Source organism: Oppia nitens, unplaced genomic scaffold (genome assembly GCF_028296485.1).
Source record: "Oppia nitens isolate AA-2021 unplaced genomic scaffold, nextdenovo-longstitch-racon4-pilon3 scaffold1_pilon_pilon_pilon, whole genome shotgun sequence".
NCBI classification, from domain to species: domain Eukaryota; kingdom Metazoa; phylum Arthropoda; class Arachnida; order Sarcoptiformes; family Oppiidae; genus Oppia; species Oppia nitens.
In genome coordinates, this window is record NW_026533199.1 from 3,906,195 (window position 1) to 3,932,417 (window position 26,223).

Below are 26,223 nucleotides of genomic sequence, written 5' to 3' on the forward strand. Positions count from 1 at the left end.
GTACACACACCCGACAACAGAATTATATTCTCTGTTGAATCCCTATTATTATTACTAACTATATATAAAAATGTAATTTTATTTTTATAATCACGTATAAAACTTATATCAAATTTCTTTTAGTATACAAAAAAAAAATAAATTTTTAGTTAATTTTTACATTTATAAGTGGTAAATAAAACTTTGAAATAAATCTGAATAAAAACAAACATTTTATAGTTCATTCATAAAATTTATTTTTCTATTTATCAATTAGTACTCCTAATTGTTTTGGTGTAATTTTGTTTAATATGACAATAGTATGAAATACATATCAAAACATATGTTTATTAAATTTTTAGTGTAGTTTTTATTATTTAATGCTAACAATGAGATATTAAACGCAATCAAAATACAATAACATAGCATAATGTACACTGGGCATATTTATATGTATGTATGTATGTATAATGCTATAATTGTTAATCTAATTGAAATTTATTTCCATTTAAAGGGAACGGTTGGCATTGAAAAGTTAGGTCAACATTTGGCTCATTATATTGATGTAAATATTGCATTAATATGATACAGTATTTTTCAACAGGACTTAGCCATTCACACCCTATTTTGAACATTAATGGCATAAAAATTGTTAAAATAGCCGCACTATTGCTATAACATTGATAAAGCACAGGCATGACTTGTCAGTATTATACAAATACAATGTTATATTTATAATAATATCATATAATTGTGAATTAAATAGTGATTTAGTAAATTATTAGCTTTACTCTCATACTAATGCTATAAAACAATAAAAATTTCTGTTTTTCTACTAAACCATATATTGTTGAATATATTGAAATAGAAAATACATACTTTTAGTCCATAAAATTGAATAATCAAACTTCATATGATTGCCATTTAATTTGCTTCAATAAATGCAATATTTTTATATTATTATATATTATTGAAATCCTATTATAAAATTGAAAATACTGTAAGCAATAAAATCTTTACTTTGAATGCCTTACATATATGATATATATCTTTAATCGCCAAAACTCGAAGTTGTTTTCTTCTTTAGCTTCTATAAAATAAATAATTTTCAATATTTTATATAAAGTTTCAATAATAATAATAATAATTTATTTATAAATATATATATCATAATTTAATATATATAAATATTAAAAGTGATTTATAAATACACTAAATAAACATTGAGCATAAGTAATGTTGTATCTATTGAAAATCTTAAAATAACAAACCATTAGAATTATATGTATATAACTTATATATAATATAATATAAGCTAACTTTGTTTAATATCATATTACAGTTTATATATATATATATATATATATACATAACTATATTTTCATATATAACATATGTACTGTATATCAAATAAATTGTAGTTTTTGTAACAATTCCTATGAATTAAATATAATGAATAACTTTCAATCATTTTCTATCTAAAGACGAAAAGATATTATCAAAAAAATAAAGTTTACTCAACAGTATTAGTAGAGAATTTTTATGACAAATATTTTGTCTGTACTTTATATATAAATATATAAATGTTTGTCGAGATTTTATACTTGATATGACAATTATTTTGATTTGTAAATATAATACAAATGTTTTGATTCTTTGATATTATCATTCATTCTTAGTAGTGATACTTCTTGAGTAAGCAAAGATCTGTCGTCTCTTTTGTCATCATTTTATGCATTATATTAGGTTAACACATAATACAGTATATATATATATATATATATAATACATTAGATAATCGAAAATATTTATATATAATACAATATATTATACAATATGTTCTCAATTGTATGACTTACACTACTTTTATAATGTTATTATATTTCTTTAACACATTAATGTTCAATAATATTATTATCTAAATCACTGCTATAAGTCTTTATAATTCATATAACAACATATTATTACATTTAATATAACACTATTTGCTTGGATTTTGTAATTCATATAAAAATTTGTTTACATGATTCATAGCTGACATAAAATTTAATTTATAATAATGTTATTTATATAAACTACAGGTATATTTTTGTTATATAATATAAATCTAATTTACAGTATTTATTAAACAATCAGTTGTCATAAATATAATAATTAGTGTTTTTGAAGAAATGTAATGCTTTTGCTATCTTTTTCTCCTAAAAGTTATGTTTTGATTGTAATAATTATATTAATCTAAAAGAGTCAACAATTTAAGTTTAATTAACCTTTGATTTGAATAACAATGTCTTTAATCACGATTTGCTAAATAAAACTTTTTTGTTTAAAATAATTAATATTTTTATTTTATATGGTTTTAGATTGATTCAAATAAAAATATTTTATATTTTTATTGCTAATTTAAATCACTTTTGAAAATGTTTATATAAACGCTTGAATGTAAATGAGAAATATAATAATTGTTTCATAGATTATATTATAATTAACATATCAATTGAAAGTCATACCTATTTATATATTAGAAAAACCTGTTGCCTAATATTGCTTGTTTTATCATTTAAAAAAATTATATCTATATATACATATTGTTATAAACAATATACATGATATATATATAATTTTACTCCAATTTTAACTTATTTTTGGTAGTTATGGGTAACAAAATTTTATTACCGTTTAGTTAAGTTTCTTAGGATTACATAATGTCAAATATCAATGGCATACAAGAGCCAGAAAACATGCATAATATCGATCGACTATAAGGTGGATACTTATATTGTATGGACAGACATGAGTAACAATGATATGATTATAATAGTGACTCTTATGAGACTTAGTTGCCGTCGATAGGAGAGAGAGAGAGAGAGAGAGAGACGATAAGTCATGGAAAGAGAGATGATATTAAAATATATATATATTATGAAAGCTATAATGTGTTGCTAAGAAAAAGTTAATTAAAATCTCGAGTCACGGAGTTTCTGTTAAAATACGGCTTTTAAGAAATTTTCAAAACAAACATTTGCAGTGAATTAATACTATTGGCAATTATGTTGGAGTGTTGGCGACAATAAAATGTATATAAAAATTAAGGCAAACTAAGACTAAAGTATCGACTAAAGCATACATCTTTGCATACTTATTACATGCTTTTAAAACATACAATATAACTGTTAAGCAATTTTTATAATAATATAAAAGTTAGACATACGATATATTCCCATTTGATTAAGTAATACAAGAATTACTGTAATATAACATTACAAATCTAAGTTAATGTTTTGCACACATTTTTTCAAAGCAATTTGTTTATACAAAGTTATAGTTTTCTTGAACTTTGTGCCTAAAAACAATGTAGACTTTAAATTTCATTTAAAACACCATTTATTACTAAACGAATCCAATGCTGGCAACACTTTTAGTTTAATTATATTAAAAGTGTTAAGATATACAGTACTGTACTGTATATACAGTTTATATTAACTGACTGTACAGCTTATCAACACATTTATAGTTTCGTCTTTACTTTTTACTTTATCTTTATATTCACTTTTCGTAATAATAATAATAATTTAATTTTTTATTATATACTGTTTCATCAAATATTTTGCTGTTTTCTTTAAATTGTTTACTAAACTAATAAACTCAAAGAAATTATGATTTCTAATAACAACCAACAATGCAATGCAATACACATTGAATTAATGTTTTAGTTCAATGATCTATAATTTTTTTTAATATTTTGCTCTCACTTTCTGCTTGTTTAGTGTATGTGTTGTTGTTGTTTGGCATAACTCAAGTCATATCATACTTAATGACCCCTTAAACTAGAGCTAAAATAATGGCTAATATTAAAGCCTTAAATCAACATTAAAACTCAAGTAATAATTATAATGATATTATAATGATGTCTACAAATACAGACAAGACTTCAAAGTTGACAACTCAAATAAAACCGGAAAATAATAATATATTTCATTAATATTTTCAATTAAATTAAATCGTAAATTCATAATTGATCTTAAATTTACATTTAAATTATACGCTTTTATTTCAAATGATTACTTATATATTTTATATAAATATTCAGTTTTTAATCAATGTTAATTTACTTTGAAATTATTTTTATAATCATATATTAATTAAACTAATATTTAAGTTTTAAGGTTATATTAACAAAATTATTTAGATTAATTATTTATAAGATATAAAATAATAAAACTATAATACGTAAAAATATATAATATAAAACATTTATTATTTTTGCGCATAACATACAGTATAAATATAATAATAATAATTTGTGGTAATGTTTTTGGTGGAGTATTTTTAAGAATAAATAAAACAATGATTTTTAGTAAAATGAGAAACACTTAGCATTTTATTTACCTCAATATAAGAGAAAGTAATAGCAATAAGTGTCGACTTGTATGCCTTATCATAATATTGCTGAACCACAACAACATTAAGGGTCTGGTTGTGTAATATATGTGTTTTTGCTAACAACTGTGTCTCACAAAACACTAGTTTTATATTTATTATCGTTAAAGTAGAGAATAGAGTTGAGAATTAAGTGTAGAATAGATTTATTTAAGTTTTTATAGTATAGTCTCTATTGGTTTTGGCTTTTATGAGTCTAAGGAAATGTTGAGTTTGGGTGGAGTCGACAAAAGGCTAGCAAACTATCGCTTCTTCTTAAATGACGGAAAAGTAATAGTTTTGTTGAAAAAACTATAGAATTATATTATTATTAGATATTTGTTGGCAAACTGTTAACATAAAGAAAAACTCATTATATAGTGGGTCTTAAACTAAGCGTAAGTAAACCATAAAATCGGTGCAAATGTTTGCCAAACACGTTGTCTAACAGATAAAACTTTGTGGCAATCAATGAGACTTAAGGTAATTCATAGTATACTGTACTGTACTGTCGTATTCCCAGTGCTCTCAATAAGAAAGATGTGTCATAAGACTACAATTGCTTTATTATTAACACATATCTGTTTGAGATTTCAAATATACAGATGTACTGACTTATAATAAAACTGTTGACTAAATGGTATATCAAACACTCATTATTCATTAGACGTCTATTTTTGTATCGTTTAACAAAAATAAATCAGATTTCTTTAATAGCTTGCAATATACTATATTTATTAATAATATTAATACAGTATACTATCATAACATACATGTATGTTATGTTTACTCAGTTATGATTACCTCAACGGTAGACAATAAAAGTTAGAGCTATTAGAAAACAGAGAATAAAACCAGAAATAGATTGTAACAAATAGATAGACATTTGCGAGTGTGTGTGTGTGTGTGTGTGTGTGTGTGTGTGTGTGTATGTGTGTGTGTGTGTGTGTGTGTGAGCCCTGGGTCTGGTCTGAAAAGGTCTTTACAGTTATTGTCTGCATATATTGCATGCTATGGCTATGCATTGAAAGGCAATCAAGTCATAGCAGGGAATAATAAATTTGAGAATTTGAATGCATTGACTAAAGGGAGAGACATATTGAAGGAGAGATAGAGTGAGAGAGACTAAACACAAGAATGAGTAGAAAGAGAGAGAGAGAGAGAGAGAGAGAGAGTAAGTGAGTCAATGGGAGAGTATGTCTGCAAATTTAGGAACAGTTAGAAGTATACGAAAGACCGTTAGCACCGATAAACCCACTTCTCTCTACTTCTCTATACTTCTCTCTACTTGTCTATCCTCTACTCTCCACTCACTTTAACATCTCATCCAACAAAAGGTTTTCATTTTCTATTCGCTAAAAACACTTTTGCTATCATTTTCTCAAAATTATTACTTTATGTTTCGTTATATTCACTGATAAGACACAATAACTTTTAATATATATCATACATATTCATATATATATACATAACTAAATAAAAACAGTTTGTGTCCTAATTAATGTTATTTAGTGTTTAGCCCACATCACACACTTAAACACTATTTTATTATTATATATATATAATATATTCCTTAAATAATAAAATATATTATTAATAAACTGCTGGCATTAGGATTTAGGTCTGCATATTGTGACTCATATTTTTGAGAGCACTAAACATTTATATAATATTATAATAAATATAACTTTCAATACTTTATATTTAGTAAGAAAATTATTTATTGATTAAAAAATATTTTCCTTGAAATATGTTTCTCAGAAAAAATGATACAAAAACTATACGTAAATATATRTTATATTATATTTTTATTTTTTAACACAATAGGTGTGATTCAGTTGTATCATAGAATTAGATATAATAAATAAATTTCATAATGTTTTTAACTAAACAACTGTTATATTTGCAATATTATAGAATCAATTGCTAAAAAGTTATCATATATAACATATCATACAAAAAGCATTATAACTACATATAGAATAATAATAATAATAATGCATTAAAACTATTGTCTAAACAAAAGCAACAGAAAAGTCTTAAAAATAAACAAAGTTATGATTTATTTATAAAGTTTTTTTTGCGCTTACCTTACAATGACTTATACACTAATATGTGTATAAAATATGTATTTTGAAAGCACTGTTGACTGCAATATGTTGTAAGTGTTGTGACAAAAGCGCGTAAAGGAATAAATGCTTTAATAATACTGTAATCAAATGTATTAACAAATATAGTGAGAGAATGTAGAGATAGAGTGAGACTCCAAATGTTTGATTCAATACAACAATAATATACAGAAAATCCCCGAAAGAGAACTTTTCTGCCTATAAGTCATCAAACAATTTCATACTTTTATTTCTAAACAATAATTATGTCAAACATATAGTGTCCCCCATTTAGACCATTTGATATACATTACAATGTAAATTGAGTTGAAATAAAAAACACATAATTTGTGTTAAATTGTTATCAATAGTATACGTCCTTCAAATGTTTGACAATGTGTTCCCCAATATATATATGCATTCAATTGTATAATACATTTGATATTAATATCTAATCTGATGTTAAAAATAGTGATAAACCCTTGAAATCAATTGATAACACAATTTGTGTTACATTTGATTCAATGCTTTTGCAATAATTATCAACATTTTATACACAAATATATCAATGTTTTGATTGTAATTACAATCCAATTGAAGACATATTGTTGGCAAACAATGGCCGCACTATTGAACCGATCGTTGATTAGAGGATCAGGTCTTGTATTGAATACCAATGAGAGCACATCCAGTGATGATATCGGCGACCATTTTGACCGATATATTACTGAATGTGACTGAAGAATATGTTAAATGAATTACCGAAACATCAATTAAATCAATTAATTGATTGATTTGTTTGTATTGTTTAGTAAAGAACTGTTCATTAAGTCACAGATGGCGTGCGGTCTGTCCATCGGTAACAGCGATTCGGGTCAATCCGACCGACAATTATCACGATATAAGGACATCCATGGAGTTGCCGGAAATGTCGCTAACATTATCTTCAGCAGACAACCCATTGATAAAAACAAACCATTCATTAAGTTATTCAACACTACATCTTCAAAGACTTCAAAATAGGTATTAAAATGATTTATAATTTAATTATATAACCATTTTTTGACAGTAATTATATAATAATTATGTTTAAATTTATTGGTATTTATTAAATATTATTAAATTTTTTAAAGTAAATATAATTTTATTTATTTATATTTTTAGGTTTTGTCCAAACAATTTGTTTAAGAAATTTAGAGATAATTCATTAAGAAGTAGTAGTTGTCGACAATTTCATAGATCTGCCATCACTTGTATGTTATCGCATATACTGTATATTTACCACAAAAATGAGTGTTAATTGTTTATTTGAATTAATTGATTAGTCAATGAAGTGAAGGTAGTGGTTGTCCCACCATTAGCTGAATCACTCAGTGAGGGTGATATCCGATGGGATAAAGGTTTGGATTCATATTTTAGTCATTTATAATGAATTAATTTCTAAAAAAAGATTATCGATAGCTGTCGGCGACACCGTAGCTGAAGATGAAGTTATCGGTGAAGTGGAGACCGATAAAGTGAGTCTTATTATTGATTACCATTGTTTTAATATTTAGCCTAATTTTATGACTCGTGATATTAATTGCTATTTTTTRTATGGGTTTTTTATCTCTCATAAAATATTTGTATTTATGAGAAATGTTTGAAATTTTTCATATTTTTATCGCGTTTTTAATATGAATAGCAATTCAATTAAAGTGTTGTTTTGATTCCCCAAACGTAATGATGAAAATGTTGATTATAATTACAGTTACCTGTAATTTAATGCATACCATTTTTGAGAACACGACAGTCCCTTTAAGTAGAGGACATGCAATGCCAATGATATTAGATTTGAATGTATAGTTTAGTTGAAAAAACAAAAAAGTGTTGGTTATAAAAGTAGTTTATTTCTGTTATATAGCATATATTCCCAAATGAGTTGGCCCTAAGTTTTATGAGTGCTTTTTCTCTCATTTAACTCTTATTTTTAATAATAAAATCATTAATACAGTAGTGAATTGAATATTAGAGCACGTCGTCTACTAGTTATAGATATTGTGCTTTACTTTCAATCTATTTAATACAACTACAATATTATACAGTATATACAGTACATATACCGGTATATAACTGTCTAATATCTAATGTCCATAATATTTACTGAAGTGAAACATCAGTGAAAGTCTCGTTACTATTATTGTATATAAGTTAAGTACAGTATAATGTAAAAGCTAATAACGTTTTTTTAACTACACGTTTGGCTAAATTTTTGTTTTTATTAGTTATTATAGTTTGATTATTGAATGGCTATTATATAATAATTTAGAGACAGATGTATATGAGATTTGAATTTAAGAATATAACTTCAGATATGAATTATATGTCAAATAAGTAATACGGGAAGCACTGGGAGCTGAACAACACATACACACTCAATAGTGTTGGGTGTGGTCCGCACGCACTGACCCGTGAACTAGTCTCCCCTTTTGTCATTACGTACCATAACTTAACTAATTGTCATTAACAAGAAAGCCTACGATTCCAGTCTAACAACACTCAAAACAATACAATACGCGCTCTCCATATACTATAATATTAGTAAAATGACAGCACTTAAAGCTAACGGTGCTCTTATCAGGTGCGCACCGAAGACTAGCATTGCCTTCAAATTAAGTTGACTTATCTTTTGTTGGGTTGCTATGAGTAGCGGACAGACGTGACATTGGCTTTGCTAACCATTTAAAACTAATATCAATACATATGAATGCAATAACAATAGACTAAATTTATCTAACATTTTGTTTTAACCAAAACATAATTATTATTATAACAATAATGTGGTACAAGTAATGACTTTTATAGTAGTGTTCAATAACTCCCATCTGAACTCTAATGTCTTGTTTCTGGCGTCCCTAAGATGTAATTATGTGGTCAAAGATCAGCTGCTATGGCCATCATTGACCAAAACAATTGTCTCACAAATACATTAATCATTTACTATATATTTACTATTTATGATGACTTATGTTCTTATGTAATAAATTTTAATAAATAATATATAATTTTGCTGAATAGTCAATAAATTGTAAGCATTTTTCATAGGAGTTATGGCTTTAATAAAATTCAAATTATGCATATCATGTATCATAAACTTTGTATATGTCTATCATTGATATAACAAATATAATATTGATTGACTTTAATATGAGATAAAGCATTTCACTTAAAATATTTCTTAATATAGCAACTATGGTCAGCGCCAGTAGTTTATATTAACAATATATTCTTATGGCTTATATATAGTACAGTAATTATACTGTACGATATATTATATATTGACTAATATATTGAATACACTATAAATGTTATATAAAGTTTCTAAAATTACATTTCTAATCTATAGTAATACATTAAAACTATAATTTTTCTTTATATATATATATATATATATGAATTATAATTTTTGGTATAAGTAAATTATTATCATTAATTACTTTACTATTTCTCATATTATAATATTATTAAGTAATGTCTTTGTTTATCTTAAACTTAGCGCTAAATTGTATAAGTAATTGTATTATTCAATAATAAAAGAAACCATTTAATGATGTTATATATTATTGCTTAATAACTAACACAGTTTCACTGTTAATAAGTTATTAATATTACTTTAAGTATATAATGATTTTGTGTAAAGAATCTGTAAGCCCTGTGTCTCATGATTATAGCTATTTAAGGCATAATTGTGGCTAAAATGTATTTAAACACAATGAAACTCATTTGTGTGACATTAGCTTAGTTTATTAATGTATATATATATTAAAAGATAATATTATAAAAAGAGCTATAATTGTAATGATAATAATTTAAAGTCAGGAAAAATTAGTTTTTTGCTCCAAAAGAAAATCTCTTTCAATTAGTTAATCATTATTATTGCGTGAATAATAATATATGTTATTCTATGTGCACATCATGTGGTATATATTATTTCTTTGCTTAAACTAATAGCTATTTATAATTATTTAAACAAATGAAAACCTTTCTCTTTAAGAGAATCTATAATTTGCTTTTTTTCTCATACACTAACATTAACACTCACTCACACTCATTGATGATATGCCATATCGGATGCTTATATAAACTGTATGTATGTATATATATATATGAATATAGTTTTTCGATAATGTTTTTTAAGACAATGAAAAGTGATTTATTTGCGACAAAAGAGCTCATATGTTAGGCTATGAATTAGTGAATAACTTTATCTGTTTTTTGTGTTTGAAATTAGAAAATGGCTTTTAAGTGATATATTCTTTAATTATTCTCCCATTTTTATGGTTTGTCGCTACAAAACAATGCATTAGATTTCACTCATTTTCAGTTATTTATTAAGTTTGAGAACTATATATAGTGACAAAAAAGGCAAAAATTGATTATCAGTTTTTTACTATTATTATTATATAATAAATAGGATGTAAGTATACGAATGGAAATATTTTCAATGGATATTTGATAAGTAAAAGTGAAAGACTATTCATTTTTGTTAATTAAACATTTTTTAACAATAATTATTTATTGGTATTGTTTTATGAATAAAAAAATATTATAGCATTAATAGAGCTAATGATTAAATCCATGGTATGGTCTGATTATACTCATCGACATCTTTAGCCACTTATCTCTCTATACTTTTTGGTGTATAATATTCAACTTAAACATTATTATTATGATTATCTAAATAAAGGTTTAAAACAAGTGAATGTCATTTGAAGCGGAATAATAAGTTTTATCATTAATTCGTTTTTTACAATTAGTTTTGTTTATATAATACCAATGAAAGCTTAAGAAATGCATTTTCCCATTGGCTTTACGATAACTATACGGTTAGATAACACTTATGAAACAGTATTTCATAGCTCACAGAACAAGCACTTTATATTTACTTTGTTTTACTTTTCATTATTATATGTAAACTCTATATTTTAATTAGAGACTCACTACTACTTGCAATTCACTGACATTTAATATTAGTTTACAAAATGTTAGCATATATTGTACAGTATATACCAAACACTGATATATTAGTGAATGGACACTAAAACTTTTCGTAAATATAATTAAAAATTAATAAGATTATTGCATATAAATTAAAATACTGTGATATTTGAGAAAAATTATTGATTTACAGTATCTAACATTTTTTAATTTATTTTGCTGGTGATATTTTATTTAATGGCCATGCTCATTTACTTATACTGTATTAAATTTTGCATATTATAAAATCTATTAGAAATAATATTTTAAATTTATAAGTTTAATTAATTGTTGATAATTATAATATTATGATAAAAATAAAGCAATAAAATGTTAAATATAGACATCAGTTCCGATTCATTCTCCAGTGGCCGGAGTTATAGAGGAATTGTTGGTAGAGGACGGGTCTACAGTACAACCGGGAAAAGCAGTATTAAAGATACGTGTTGGAGGTGCTGGCGGTGTCGCTGCTCCTAAAAAAGCTGACAAAGCAGAGGCACATAAAGCTGCTCCAGAGGCTACAGTTAAAGCGCCAGCTCCGCCATCTAAAGAGATACCAACAACACCTCCGCCCCTACCATCTCGGCCTTTATCACCGTTATCTTCCACTCCGGTCACACCAATCAAACAAAAAGATTCTTTTGGTGAGTCAGGCGTAACAATTGGCACCCGAAAGGAGAATAGAGTTAAAATAAATCGTATGCGACAGCGGATCGCTCAGAGACTAAAAGATGCCCAAAACACTTATGCAATGCTCACCACTTTTAATGAAATAGATATGAGGTTTGATTTTATATTCATTATAAAGACATTGCATTTTATTAATAATTATATAAATGAAACAGTAATGCAATTGAAATGAGAAACACATATAAAGATATCTTTCAGAAGAAACATAATCTCAAACTTGGTTTTATGTCTGCTTTCGTGAAGGCGACTGCCTATGCATTACAAGATCAGCCCATTGTTAATGCTGTTATTGATGAGTCAGAAATTGTCTATCGAGACTATGTAGACATTAGTGTTGCTGTGGCCACACCTAAAGGATTGGTTGTACCCGTCATTAGAAGTGTAGAAACTATGAGTTATGCAGACATTGAGAAAACTATAAATGCTTTGGGAGAAAAAGTAAATATAAAATGTTATTATTAAGTTACTTATCTAACAGCTATTACTAACTATTGTTAATAATAGGCCCGAAGTGGTTCATTGGCCATTGAGGACATGGATGGCGGAACTTTTACTATAAGTAATGGCGGTGTGTTTGGCTCAATGTTTGGCACTCCAATCATTAATCCGCCTCAATCTGCTATTTTGGGAATGCATGCCATCATTGAGAGACCGGTTGTTATTAATCATAAGGTATTTTTGTATTTCCTTTTATTTTGGTTAAAATAATTGAAAATTATATATATATATATTGTTGGATTAGATTGAAGTGCGACCAATGATGTACGTATGCCTCACGTATGACCACAGACTCATAGACGGCAGAGAAGCGGTCACTTTCTTACGTAAAATAAAGGCAGCCGTAGAAGACCCGAGAATTATGTTTTTAGAAATATAATTCTTTTTAAATAATGTGTTGAAGTGATTAGTGTTTTAAAATAATTAAAAGTAATTTAGATTTTAAAAATATTATATAAATTGTAATATATATATATATTTATTATATATATAAACAAAAATTTTAATTGTGATTCAGTTAACCAAAGGTTGACTTCACGTATTTAATATGAGTTCTCCATAGATATGATAGATATAAAAACCGCTTATATTGAGACCAAACTTTTTTCAGTTAAACTAAAGTTAACTTTTGGTCGCAAAATATTTATTTCGAGTCTTATATATGAAAGGATTAAAGAAGTTTAGAAGTAAACCATATTTTATTTATATTTTTTAACTTAAAATGATTATAATTTCTAACAATATATAACTAAATAATAATTACACAAATATTTAACGGTAGAGATGGTCGGCCTCTAAGTTGGCAGCAATTTCTGCCTCCCATTTGTCGCCGTTATTCAACAATTTTTCCTTATTATAAAGCAGTTCTTCATGAGTTTCGGTCGAGTACTCAAAGTTCGGTCCCTCGACTATGGCGTCCACAGGACAGGCCTCCTGACAGAAGCCACAGTATATACATTTAGTCATATCAATGTCGTAACGAGTGGTACGTCTACTGCCGTCAGCTCTCTCTTCGGCCTCAATAGTGATGGCCTGAGCCGGACATATGGCTTCACACAGTTTGCATGCAATACATCGCTCTTCACCCGACGGGTATCGCCGTAACGCGTGTTCGCCTCTAAATCGTGGACTTATGGGTCCCTTTTCAAAGGGATAGTTGATTGTCGCCGGCTCTTTAAATATCTGTCCGATCACTACACCTAAACCTCTGGTCATTTCAGTCATCAGTATCTTTTGCATCGACCTCTCGGTGATGTCTTTCCACTCCATTGAATCCAATTTTCCCATTTGTTTATACTCTCCGCCGCCCGACAGCATCGGTGTTGTCGTCAATGACCGACACGGATGGCATCGCAGCAGCAGTTGGTGGCGATTGTCTGCAAATCAAGTCATTAATATAAACATATCTTTGGATGACTTTTGTGATGATATTTACCAAACAATAGCCGATTCAAGAGTCTGACAGACATTGGATGCTATTAACCGATGATTTCAATTAATAATTAATTTGTTGTTTTCAATGTCGACACTAATGTTATTAAATGTATTATTATTACTGTATTTATATTTATGTTATTATTATTTATTTATAAATTTATTATAATATATACTACTCGTCAATAATTACGTCAATATTTGCAATTAATGTGTTATTTATTTATAAAAGAAAAAGTTAACAAATTTAATAAATTGTCTTTAATTTAATTAACTTTACTTTACTTTGACTATAAAATACATTTTTTATATTATTTGCAATAATTTTTTTATACATTTTTATAATTAAAATCATAGGCCGAGAGCATTTGAGACTCATCGGCTCATATTAGTTCTAAATGTGTTAGAGTCAGATTATGACATTTTATTTTGAAAAAAAAATATTGTTGAGATCTAACTTTAAAATGAAATTTTATTCAAAATACTAACATTTAGTATACAAAGTGCTAAATAATAAACAAAAAAATATATAAACAATATTTATGATATTTATAATTATAATAATTATTATAATAATTACTAGTTTGTCCCGAGCAACATGTATAGCCGTGCAATTCTTTTACTAATTTAAAAATATTTACTATAAGTAATTTGAATGAGACTTAATTTGTTTATACAACTACTACATAACCTAATGTAACAAAACTACTGAACCAATACACATTAATTCGACTAAACTTTTGAGAAATTTTAGTTTTTATATATATTTAAATAATTTTAATAAAAATTGAAAATTTAATTTTTGCGAAAAAAAATTTGCATTTGAAAAAAATTTACTGAAATTTAACACATGTAGCTAACATGTGCCATAAACTCACACAATATAGCAAAGTGTAATTACACGACACACCAACCTACCTGTCCCTAAAACCTACCTGAGCTCAACAAAAATTTAAAATTTCCCATAGAAATAACATTGCTTTAAATTTTAACACAAATTGAAAATTTTTGCATTTGAGAAAATTTTGCAAAAATTTAGCACAGGTAGCTTACCTCCCGGTGCCCTGTAACTCATATAATATAGCAAAGTGTAATTAGACGACACCAGCCTACCTGTCCCTAAAACCTACCTGAGCTCAATAATCATTTAAAATTTCCCATAGAAATAACATTGCTTTAAATTAAAATTGAAAATTTTAACACAAATTGAAAATTTTAACACAAATTGAAAATTTTTGCATTTGAGAAAATTTTGCAAAAATTTAGCACAGGTAGCTTACCTCCCGGTGCCCTGTAACTCATATAATATAGCAAAGTGTAATTACACGACACCAGCCTACCTGTCCCTAAAACCTACCTGAGCTCAATAATCATTTAAAATTTCCCATAGAAATAATATTGCTTTAAATTAAAATTGAAAATATAACAATATATTTTTAGCTTTGAATTAAAAAATGGTTGTTGAGGAAGTGTGCACACATACAAACAAACAAACAAACAAACAAACAAACAAACAAACAAACAAACAAACAAACAAACAAACAAACAGACAAAACAAATGTCTTAAAGTTATTAGGATAATAATTATAATTATAAAAATTATAAAAATTATAAAAATTATAAAAATTATAAAAATTATAAAAATTATAAAAATTATAAAAATTATAAAAATTATAAAAATTATAAAAATTATAAAAATTATAAAAATTATAAAAATTATAAAAATTAATAATTATAATATTAATAATTATAATATTAATATATTGTCTAGAATTTAAATAAAATATTAATAGAAAGGTAATTTTAATAAGGAAAAAATACTTAAATGCTAAAAAACCTTATTAAATTGCTTTTAATATTTAATAATAAAATATTAAAAAAGGTTACTTGGTTCAAAATAAACATAATTATCTTTATGATCTGTAGTTGTATCTTTTTTTTCTATAAGTCCAAATCAATGCTATTACACTGTATTATAATTTTAATTATTTTATATATCTTATATTTTAAATACCTGTATCGACAGTATTACTATTTATTTCATTAATCAAAATTTTACAAAATTTTTCATTATTTTCATTGTCAGTATTTTGTCCAGAAGTAGTATAATTAACATTAACCAAAATCGCAATTACAAAGATAGATGAAATAATAACATATTTTTTCTATAATTTAATAAATGAATGAAAAATATAAAAAATAAATATTTACAATTAATCTAATAGGTTTTATTTTTTAAATACAATTATTTATTTTTATACAAAGATATAAATTATATATTACCTTATTTTTGTAATTTTTTTTTATTTTTAAAGTTCATTATTATTTAAACTATTTTTAAATTCTTATTAATATAATTAAATTTTATTATATTTAATAGTTCCACGTTGCACTTTTTTAACACAATTTTTTAAAAACATTTAGTATATTTTTTACATGTTACATGTTAGATTTTTTAAGTGGCATTTTTTTATTATGAGATAAGTTAATAAGATAAGTTACCATAACAATATTTATTTTTTAAATAAAAATTTCAACTCTATGATTGGATTTTCTCAAATGCTCTCGGCCTATGATTAAAATTATTATTTATACTATTTTATATTATTAATACTTTACAGGTATTTTAATATCATTATTATTTATATATAATATGATACAATAGATGGCAACTATTAATAGTTATATAAATTTACTGATTTGTACTGTATATTAATGTACAGTAGAGTAAAATTTAGTATTTAATTAATACTATTAACTATAATAACAGTTGACATTAACTTGAGATTTAACACAAACAATCACTTAAACATAGATTCAAACTTCAATTAAAATTTTAAGTCATATATAGATTATCATAGATTCATAGGGTTATAGATTCCACCCCTCGTTTTATTATCAAAAAATTCCTTATGTTTCCACTCCCTGGGAATTCCCAGGGAATCTATTTCCTTGTGATACCACATATTAAACTCAAAATAACACATTTTATTATAATGTTTGAAATACAAATATATTAAACTGTATTTTAAGTCGTATTCATAAATAGTCACTAAATTTATTGAATTGAAATTTATTTTAAAATATTTTTTGCAAAATATTTAAGTTTTGCTTACTTTATACAGAATTGTAATAATATAACAAATATTTTCCCTTTCTAACGATTGAGGGAAGGAAAGTAAAATATTTTCCATATTTTACGGGAAAATTGGAATGATTTTTTAGGGAACTTCCCTCACTGGAAATGTTGATCGAACTCTAATTATATTAATTTAATTTTTATGTATAGTACAGATTTTATAAAAATTTTACAATTTTAAAAATTATAATTTAATAAACTCTTTAATACATTGAATGTGTTTTAGTGACAGTTTTTTGAGTCCAACATATTTTTGTGAATAATATAAGTTATAACTTGAGTTGAGTTATACCTTGTTTTTATAAAGCATTTTCTGCAAATATTTCTCTCAAAGTAAAGTATAAAATCGTTTTCATTAAGATATACTTAGCATTACTTTTATAATTATTAATATTTATTAATCATTTAGATTTTGATATTTATATTGACATAAAATATTAATACAAAAATTGTAAATAATATAATAAATACAATATACTGTTCTTTACCTCATATTAATACTTCATACCATAGATGCAGAGCATTTGACACGCATTGGCTCATATTAGTGATAAATATGTAAGGGTCAGTTTGTGAATTTTTATTTTGAAAAAATATATTGTTGAGATCTAAGTTTAAAATTATATTTTAAGTGGCATTTATAACATTAGACTATAAAATAGTTTTGTTACCATAACAATATAAATTTTTAAATTGAATTATTATTGGTTTATGTCAATTGCATCTATGTTTCATACTTTCATACTCTCTCAAAGTTTTGTGTTTTTGTTAACTTTAAAAGTCAAGTATAAGTAGTGTTTTTATTAAGAAATTTTGAAAATACTTTCAGAGTTTTCTTTATGAAAACAGAGTATTAGACCTCAAAAAGGATTGATTTTAAAATCAAAGCAATAATTGCTAATTATTTCTTGACTCAGAAATTTGTGAAAACAATAGTAAATGAATTATTATTTTAAATTTAATTAATATCTATTGATATTATTAATAAGTATATAATATAATAGTTATCTTTATTTTAATTTAAATTTAAATTAAATTAATAAATTAAGTTAAATTTTGAATATTTCATTCATTTAAATATACAATATGTACTGTATTTATATTGATATAAATTTATATACTTATATAACAGTATTTATGTTTTAAATTTAATATAATTGTATAATATATATATATTTATGACTTGATAATTACAAATGGTTAATTGTGGTGGGTAAATTATATAAAAAATAAAAAATTATTAGTTAATTAACTTTGTTTATAAAAAATATTAGATATATAATACAATAGTAAATATAAATTTTCAATTGAGTATCATTTAAATTAATTAACCATTTTTAATAAAACAAAAATACAATTTCATGATATAAGTTAAAAATAAAACAATTAATTTATAAACGTTTTTATTTTATTTTTTGGTATAATTAATAGTCTATGATGAGTGACTGGTATAAAAAAATTAAAATTTATTTGTTTAAAAAATGAATTTGAATTAATTTTCAATTAACGAGAATATAATTAGAAAAATTAAATAAATTATTATTATAGCATTCAATTAATGGTAAACTACTTTTAAAATAAATTTTATTAATTACATATAAGTTTTGGTCCAATATTATGGGACCTGTTTTGCATAACATGTTATTCTTAGAGTCTACTAACTTGTAAGTGGGAGGGAGGGGGTCATCAAAAGTAAATTATGAGATTACGCCCTACATTTGTAGGCCGTATACCTGATAATAATCATCATATTGTATACTGTATGAGCCGGGGGTCTAATGGGCATCAATTGTTGAATGTATATAAATGTTATAAAAACACAATTTATTATTTTATTAATATGTATGAAATTGAGTGTTAACGTAAAGTTATTTTTAAGTATGCATTAAATTATTAGAAAATATCAAATTTAATACTTTTATAAGAAAAATAAAATAAAGAAAAATATGCACAAAAAAAGCATTAGTGGATAAATAAATATTGACTTAAAGCTAAGTTTTTGTTGGGTTGGATGCCATGGATGGCCTTCACTTCAACAGTTGTTTCAAATTATCTTACATTTGGACAACACTTGAGAGACGCTAATAATCAGAAAAACTAATTCAATAGTGAGTTAAAAAAGACTGGTTTGCAAGTAGATTGAGGCAAACCATCACTGATTATAATCAATTCAATTGGACTCCAAATGAGGCTAACAGTGCTTTAAAAGCATATAAATGAGCCAACAATTTGACACAAATGAGATAGACTTGCATTCAATGTCTTTTATTGCTGATTAAAAATAGTCAAATAAAACTTAATTTTGTTATTATTAGTTGTATTTTTAAACATAAATTTGACTTTTATTGTTTGACCACAATTTTCTTAATTAAAAAATAATCAATGGATTCGCGATTCATAATTATAATACTATGTATGACTTCATTAATCATAATCTCATCGATGGACAGTTGTGAAGCTGTCTTTGAGATGGCCTGTATGGACAAGTGTCTCAAAACCAGACGTTGCAAAAAGTATGGATTGGTTTCATTGGACACCGATTGTGATCGACAGTGCAAGAAGAAGTGCTATAAGGTTTGACACAGTTTTTACTTAAATTATTTATTTATTTATTTATTGAATATTTATTTATTAGTTTATATTGTTATCTAAATTAATGTCAATTTTTACAATGTTTTATATCTATATATATTTAGGTAAAAGCTTGAAATCAACAATTAATTCATTTAAGACATTCATTTATGTCTATTAAACAATTTATTATTATTACATTACATAAACCTTACATTTAAAACTCATTGATATAATATTAATATATCCATTTAAAATAAAATGTATTTAAGCTTTTATTGATTATGTATTTCTAATTATATTGTCATATAAATATATTAATAAGCATTTAAATATCATTCAAATTTGTCATTAAATAAAATAACTTTGTATTAAATGATCTACAAATAAAAATTAATTTTATATAATAATTTCAATGTTTTTTGTTAACACATTATATACATACATACCTAGATTTGAATTACAAATTATTACATTACTTACTGAGTAATCCATATAATGATAGTATCTTATAATTTACTGAAACGATATCTTTAATTATTTGTTATACGCTTTTAGAAAGCCTAAGGAAATCAAGTTTTTATTTGTTAATAAAATTAAGTATTTGTTGCAAAATAAAAAAAAAACTTCGATAAAATTGTACACTTAATTAACGTTTTAACTAAATATTATTAACCGTTATTTTAAATTACATTTATGTGAGAAAACCTGTATGTTTAATAACCAATAACTAGTAAAATATACCATTAATCATATGACAACCAATTAGTAATCAATCAATTTGTTTATTGATTTTTACAAATATATGTACTTTTTTATGATAAGCCATTTAACATCACTTTAAATTGAAAATAAATGTTGTGAAAGAATAACATTAATATTAATATTCATAGACATCTCAGTAACAAATAAATCATTGTTTTATCAAATAAAATGATTGATATTTTCCTGTTTTGAAGACATTTTGATTGAGATATTTAATTATTGCAACAATTTTCAAGAAGTTTCTATTATTTTTTCATAATTATTTAAAATAACTTTTCAACAATTTATTGCAAATATTAGCTTTATGTTTGTTTTTTATGCAATTATCGTGATCAATTTTTCTAATGAATCATTTATTATGGTTTATTTTATTTTATTTTTTTGTAAACTTTACAAAACTAAATAATAAAATAAACTTTGAATATTATTTTTCAAACAAGTATAATTTTGTTTGTTTGTCTTTATAAAGCAGTTAAATTATGTGTATTAGTAATATTATAATTTTGTTAGTAAAAAATTAACAAATAATTAAACTTTCAAAATTTTTCATAAGTTTAGCTTTAATGTTAAACTTGAAAATCAATTTTGACGCAGACTGTACATACAGTGTACAGTACGTATATTCAATGACAATCAATTTTTGCATTTTTACATACCTGGGTATAGGATAGGTATGTAATACTATGTATCTATCAATAGAGCAAATAAAAGTCAAACAACTTTTGTTTATTAAAAAAAAGTTCATTACTAAAGAAAAGTGATTGAATTTTAAGTTTATTTGGGATAAAATTTTTGAGATTCTTGTACACAAAATAAATGCATTTTTCAGTGAAATGTATTTTTTAAAACTAATAATTCATTTAAAAACTATTTTAAAATAAATGCTTTGATTTTGATTTGCAAATAACTAAATATTTTGAAACTAATTTATTTACAAACCTTAGAGATATTGCTAATTAATTGGCAATCATTTTAAGAGTTTTATGTTAGTTAAGAGTTAAAAAATTAGCATAAAATTTATTATTAAATAAATATTTTAATGAATATTAAATTTAAATTATTTAATTATAACACTTTTTGCTAAACAAATGATAAAATTGAATACTTTTTTAATGCCTATTGAATGATAAGTATATTAATACTAATGTAATGCTTATTAAAGTATTATTAATAATATATTAATTGTAACGCTATTGATGTGAGACAACATTGAATGCAATGATTGACACATTGATTGACATTTGACTGTATATTCAAATGTGATTACAAAGAGTCAGAAGTCAAGTGAAGAGTCATATGATATGTGTTTCAAGTGTTGATCCGTGTCTTCAATGGTTATCAATGGCAACAATGTATTACACGAAGACATATATGAAAGGATATTTGGTTCGTCAGTATTATCTGTCGGCCAAAGAGTCGGATGTAACGCTAAAAGTCGGTCGACAGGCGCTGAGTGGCCACAAGTTTGTGTTGGCCAACAAATCCATTATTTTCAAGACCATGTTCTTCGGCAACTTCAAAGAGGCCATGGAGTCGGAGATACAGATATCCGAGGATTACGATTTGGATGCATTTAAACTGGTCCTCAAGTATTGCTACTTTGAAGAGTTGACATCAAAGGATTGGCCATTAGAACCGTTACCGATGGCTATCAAAGTGTTTCAATTGGCGCACTTCTATCGGATCAAACACTTGTGTTTTATTGCCGAACGAAAGATAATTAATTTGATATCTGTGGACAACTTGATTGATATATTTGATTTCGGACGACAATATCGTCGCAAAAGAGTGATAGTCTTATTGAGAAAGTTTATTAAGACTCACTTCAACGACATTATCACTTCCAATATGTTTCTAAGTCTGACATCTGAGACTTTCGTTAGATATTTGATTAAATTAATGAAATGTGATAATCAATTGACACTAATTAAAGCATTAAAGATTGTCGCCGACAAAAACAATTGGAAATTAATTAAATTTGTCGATTGTATTGATTTAAACAAGTTATCGGTGGATGAGTTGAAATATTTGGCCGACAAAGACTCAGATACTTATATAGATCTCTCACTTAAAAAGTTAAGCCAAATGAGTGATCGCATCCAACAACTTGAAAATCAAAACCAAAGAGTCAATCAAAGAGAATCACTTATCACTGGTTATCATCACTTGAGGACAATGGGGTCTCATTCGGACAGTTGGGATGACTGGGGTTTGGAGTAATGGTTTGTTATGATTAAAGTTAACATATATCGGGAAATTCACATTTAAAAAAATAATATACCGGTATATAATTTACTATTTATTGAATAACATTACCTATAAAAAAATCTATTTTACTATAAAATATTTATTACATACACAACAATAACCAACAATTATTTTGACATAAGATATAATTAATGATCAGTTTATGAAAACTAAAATAAATTAAAAATTATGAATATTTCAATTAAAATCTAGAATTTTTTATATAAAATTAGTTAATTTAGTTCATATAATTTATTTATAATTTACACTAAACGACAAGCATTTAAATTACCTGATTGTGACATATCTTCAATTTCCGATTTTCATAGTTTAGTTCCCGATATTTGTTAACTATAGTTACTATTAAAACAAAGTTTTTTCATATTTTTATTTCGTTTCATACAATTGCCAATAATATTACATTTATTTTTGTTTTAATGTTTTTTGATACTAAAAAGTTGCTATTTTTAATATTTTTAAACAAATACTTATATATATATATATATATATATATATATATATATATATATATATATATATATATAGTGTATAAATTGCTTTAAAACAAATAAAGATTATATCGTAATATGATATACTTAAATTGAAATATATAAATATTATATACGATATGTGATATATTAAGTAACTTTATTTATAATGTTATAAAAGTTGTTTATTGCAATATTATTATGAGAGAGCATTTTTATGGTCATTCAGGTGAACAGTGTCTGAATATACCATTCCTTATTGAGTGAAGACATTAATCACAAAATACAAGAAGAGATCTGAAATAATGATTAAATTTTTTTATAAGATTTTTGATTAATTATTTTTGAAAGATTTGAGGATTTATATTACGTATAAATAGTAATTTTTATATATAAAGCATATATTTGTGTATTATTTGATATGTTGGTTGAATATTATTTAGACGATGAAAAATATTTTCACTAATATTTCATGAAAAACTTATTTTATATCTTATAAATTAATTTTGAATAATTAGCCAATTTATTAAATAAGTAAAAATATACGAATTAATATTAAAATTATAATAAACTAAAAGCGTATTATGTTTATTTTGTAATATTTTATTAATTATTCATTAGTAAAAAATTTTAAATACATAAAATATTACTAAATATTTATAATTAAATTTAAAATAATGTGTTTATGTAAAAATACTTAAAATCTTTTTGAATGAAACAATTTATTAAATAAATTGAATATTTGTTATATAAAAACAAATAATAGATAGTATTTTTTTACAATATATCGGTAATTAAATTTGAGTTATGATTCTTATTTAAAAATGATAAATTGAAAAAAAATTTTAAAAATGCAATTCAATTAGTTTAATATAAAAATATAATTAATTTTGATTAGCGTTCAGAATTGGTAATCAAGTAATGAATGATATGTTTGTAGTGAATAATTGAATTGAATTACAAGATTACACTATAATTATATGGGAGACCTAATGGCAACAAAACGGTTTGAATAGTGATAGCAAACCAGAAGCAGTTAACAAATGAGATACTCATTGATCAGTCTTTACAATGAATCACAATTGCAATTACTGAACATAACTGTGTATTTTGAATAGTAGTGACCCATCACTACAATCAATGCCTTTTATTTACAAAACAAGAAGTAGTTGTTGTTGTGATGTTTGGCAATGAATGAAACACACTGTGTATATACTGTATATACTATATATATACACACAGCAAGTCTATTGACCCGTATTTTTGGTAAGCCTAACACAGTGTAGCACTGGTAGATTATTGGTATATAGTGTAATAGCCATACAATAGTCAGTTTTTTCTGTGAGTGTTTGATAACAGGTTTGGGTTGTTGTGTTGGTTTTACTAAATTATATGTTTACATAACAGAGCAATAGGGGATCAATAGTGAGAGAGGGAGAGAAAGAGAGAGAGAGAGAACCTCTCATTTAGACCTATAATTAAGTGTTGAGGTGTGGTTGGTATCCAAGAGAATATCAATTAAGGAACAGCTTATCATAGGTATGAGTGTTGTATGCCTTATGATGAGTGGCACTCAAAAATTCATTGTTATATCCAAACTCAGAGGTGGTCCTAACTAAGGATCGGGTTTCCCTATCAGCACAACTACTTCTCAGTTCGCATCGGGAGGTCTTACTCCATGACATGATATATACTTCTAAGACTGACCTCTCATTGACCTCTTCACCAAACTCTCAGTGTTCACATACTTATCATTTAAACGAATTCATTTCCAAACACTGTCTGCATATGTCTGACCCCTTAAGAGACCCAATGGTCTTAATTCATAAAAAACTTAATGATATCAATGAATAGAAATTTTGCCATTAGTTTTACTCATTATATAACATCTCATACTGTAATTGACTCTTATTTTTCATTATAACATGTATTAAATATATTATTTTATATATACTGTAATATCAGTTGCATTACTGAATTTACTAAAAACACTACCAGTGCTGCAACATATCCAACAGTATTGTCAGGGCTTTAATGTTTGATCAAATTTGATGGCAAAGTTAAGATGAGCACCAATGACTACCGCACTGCCAATGTTTTAGTGGCCCTTCACAGCCATATTCCCAATGGATCGGTAGCTACAGCTGTAAGCCTTACCTGAATTATGGAGTGTTGTGTTTTGGACCATTGCTAGAGCTCATCAAATCATAGATGCATTTCCAAAATGTGCTGCACGTGATCACTGGTCCATAAACTTTTTGCTGCACTACTCACCATTATCTCCACTTATATATATGACGTTTCATGTGAACCAAACAACTAAAACTAACCAAACTTTAGCACAACACACATACACAACACTATTAGGTCTCTCCTATAGACTATCAGTCACTCTATGATTATATTGAATTGACTACAGCTATGAATCACATCAAGAATCGGCTCAATACTTATGCAATCATATAATGCATTCAAACGATTATAAACACTATTAGCTCTCATAATCTATGTATTGAATTACCAAATGTTTTGTCCACTAATATATAATTTTGTTTTTATATCAACAAATATATTATGTATTTGATATTTTTTGATACAATAAAACTATTTATATTGAAAAAACTCAATATTTTTGTAATTTAGTATCGATTGAATACAATTAGAGAATATTCTGATCGTTAAGTCATTGTTGGCGAAGATTTCATGTCATTCATGATATAAATCTTTGAGTTTATATTGAAATTGGTTTCAGATATTGGTATCAAATGAAACGTAAAAATGCAAAACAAAAGTGAATATATAATTGAAGTGCAATGAATGTTGCGATGATTTAGATATTATGAGATGTTTTGTATCATTAAATAGATGTGTG

General features: G+C 25.1%; 3 protein-coding genes across 3 annotated transcripts; 2 read left to right on the top strand and 1 right to left on the bottom strand.

Moving 5' to 3' along the window:
• The first annotated feature begins 7,003 nt into the window (after window positions 1-7,003).
• LOC128952959 (dihydrolipoyllysine-residue succinyltransferase component of 2-oxoglutarate dehydrogenase complex, mitochondrial-like) lies at window positions 7,004-13,184 on the top strand. Its single transcript, XM_054298438.1, has 9 exons — window positions 7,004-7,161; window positions 7,316-7,526; window positions 7,668-7,756; window positions 7,829-7,903; window positions 7,965-8,020; window positions 11,863-12,302; window positions 12,365-12,647; window positions 12,714-12,881; window positions 12,952-13,184. The coding sequence occupies exons 1-9, from the start codon at window positions 7,122-7,124 to the stop codon at window positions 13,084-13,086; spliced, it is 1,497 nt and encodes a 498-aa protein (XP_054154413.1). The 5' UTR covers window positions 7,004-7,121; the 3' UTR covers window positions 13,087-13,184.
• Window positions 13,185-13,234: 50 nt separating this feature from the next.
• Window positions 13,235-14,258, bottom strand: LOC128952976 (NADH dehydrogenase [ubiquinone] iron-sulfur protein 8, mitochondrial-like). Its single transcript, XM_054298455.1, has 2 exons — window positions 14,143-14,258; window positions 13,235-14,083 (listed from the first exon to the last, which is right to left on the bottom strand). The coding sequence occupies exons 1-2, from the start codon at window positions 14,174-14,176 to the stop codon at window positions 13,479-13,481; spliced, it is 639 nt and encodes a 212-aa protein (XP_054154430.1). The 5' UTR covers window positions 14,177-14,258; the 3' UTR covers window positions 13,235-13,478.
• Window positions 14,259-21,802: 7,544 nt separating this feature from the next.
• On the top strand, window positions 21,803-25,343 carry LOC128952971 (kelch-like protein 8). Its single transcript, XM_054298450.1, has 2 exons — window positions 21,803-22,899; window positions 25,317-25,343. Exon 1 carries the CDS (start codon window positions 21,913-21,915, stop codon window positions 22,834-22,836), a length of 924 nt encoding a protein of 307 aa, XP_054154425.1. The 5' UTR covers window positions 21,803-21,912; the 3' UTR covers window positions 22,837-22,899; window positions 25,317-25,343.
• Window positions 25,344-26,223: the final 880 nt, after the last annotated feature.

Coding starts and splice junctions, on each gene's coding strand:
- LOC128952959 (XM_054298438.1), top strand. CDS start 7,122: ATGGCCGCACTATTGAACCGATCGTTGATTAGAGGATCAG. Junction 7,527..7,667: donor CTTCAAAGACTTCAAAATAG/GTATTAAAATGA, acceptor TTATATTTTTAG/GTTTTGTCCAAACAATTTGT. Junction 12,882..12,951: donor CGGTTGTTATTAATCATAAG/GTATTTTTGTAT, acceptor TTGTTGGATTAG/ATTGAAGTGCGACCAATGAT.
- LOC128952971 (XM_054298450.1), top strand. CDS start 21,913: ATGATATGTGTTTCAAGTGTTGATCCGTGTCTTCAATGGTTATCAATG.
- LOC128952976 (XM_054298455.1), bottom strand. CDS start 14,176: ATGTCTGTCAGACTCTTGAATCGGCTATTGTTTG. Junction 14,084..14,142: donor CTTGAATCGGCTATTGTTTG/GTAAATATCATC, acceptor CTTGATTTGCAG/ACAATCGCCACCAACTGCTG.